General features: G+C 56.8%; 1 protein-coding gene across 1 annotated transcript; it reads right to left on the bottom strand.

The window, feature by feature from the left end:
* Positions 1-539: 539 nt before the first annotated feature.
* EMH_0016570 (uncharacterized protein) lies at positions 540-1,479 on the bottom strand (the record flags this gene model as incomplete). Its single annotated transcript, XM_013500665.1, has 2 exons — positions 540-762; positions 920-1,479. 2 exons carry the CDS (start codon positions 1,477-1,479, stop codon positions 540-542), a joined length of 783 nt encoding a protein of 260 aa, XP_013356119.1.
* Between the last annotated feature and the right edge of the window lie 75 nt (positions 1,480-1,554).

Raw genomic sequence — 1,554 nt, 5'->3', positions numbered from 1 at the left:
AAAAAAAAAAAAAAAAAAAGGGGGGGCGGTTTATAAGAAAGGAGACGCTGTATGTACAGACACCCCAGAGGCGGTGGCGTCTCCTCGATGGTGTTTATTGGTGGGGTTGTTGTTTTATACACAGTTGCAGCTTTGTGGTCTTTGCTGCACTGCACTGCAGCAGGTCCTCACCACGCGAGCAGCGCTAGCTAGCTACGGATAGCTAGCTAGCTACAGCTAGCTAGCTAGCCACAGCTAGCTAGCTAGCTACAGCTAGCTAGCTAGCTACGGCTAGCTACGGCGAGATCCAGCTAGCTGCAGCTAGCCATAGCTAGCTACAGCTAGCTACGGCTAGATGCAGCTAGCTACAGCTAGCTACAGCTAGCTACAGCTAGCCAAGAGCGACTGGTGGGAGTTGTTTATGAGGCAGGTGCCTCAACCTGCTGTTTCTTTATATATGCAGTGCATTTGTTCCGGTGTACTTTGGGTGTATGCTGCTGCTGCTGCTGCTGCTGTTGCTGCTGTTACTGCTACTGCTGCTGCTGCTGCTGCTGTTACTGCTACTGCTGCTGCTGCTGCTGCTGTTCACTGCTACTGCTGCTGCTGCTGTTACTGCTACTGCTGCTGCTGCTGCTGCTGCTGCTGTCTAGATACGTAGCAAGATATTCATATAAAGGGGGGGGGGGTAGTGGGGCGACGCAGTGGGGATAGTAAGAGAGACACAGTGCACATAGTTTAGGCTTTGCTGCTGTTGCTGCAGCTGCTGCTGCTGCTGTTGCTGCTCTGCAGCAGCAGCAGCAGCAGCAGCAGCCGCAGCAGCAACAAACAGCAACAGCAGCAAACAGTGTTGGCAGCTATCGCTGCAGTTCATAGTATAGACGAACTCGTCCTTGCAGCAGTAACAACCAGCTGTTGCTGCTGTTGCTGCTGCTGCTGCTACCTGTTGCTTACGTGGTGCAGCAGCGCCACGCAGCATCGTGCTGCAGCAGCAGCACCGTCTTCAGGAGCGGACTCTCTCCCTGCTGGTTCTGTTGCTGCTGTCGCTGCTGCTTCTGCTGCTGCTGCTGCTGTTGCATCTGCTGCTGCTGCTGCTGCTGCTGCTGCTTCTGCTGCTCGGATTTCATTTGAAAGCGCCAGGGCTGCGCGCAGCAGCACGGGAGACCCGGGGTTGAGGCAGGGCTGCAGGCTCTGCTGCTGCTGCTGCTGCTGTTCCTGCTGCTGCTGCTGCTGCTGCTGCTGCTGCTGCTGCTGCTGCTCGCTGCTTGTAGTGAGTTCGTCTGCGGCGAGTCCGATAGAGGAGAAGTCCCCAACCCCGTCCGGTGCCTCATCGGCACGTTGCTGCTGCTGCTGCTGCTGCTGCTGCAGCTGCTGCTGCAGCTGCTGCTGCTGCTGCTGCTGCTGCATGTGGCGTTGCTGCACGGCAGCTTCGTGCATCGTGACAGCAGCAAAGGCATCCAGCAGCTCCTCCGTCGCCAAAAGCCCCAAACCCTCGCGCTGCATGCACTCTCCCACTTGCTGCTGATCGAACAGCAGCGGCAGCAGCAAACGAGAAACACCACGCACAGACGAGAACGT

Source organism: Eimeria mitis, genomic scaffold, assembly GCF_000499745.2.
Source record: "Eimeria mitis Houghton genomic scaffold, Emh_scaff571, whole genome shotgun sequence".
In the NCBI taxonomy this organism is placed as follows: domain Eukaryota; phylum Apicomplexa; class Conoidasida; order Eucoccidiorida; family Eimeriidae; genus Eimeria; species Eimeria mitis.
This window is presented reverse-complemented; position numbering and strand designations above follow the sequence as displayed.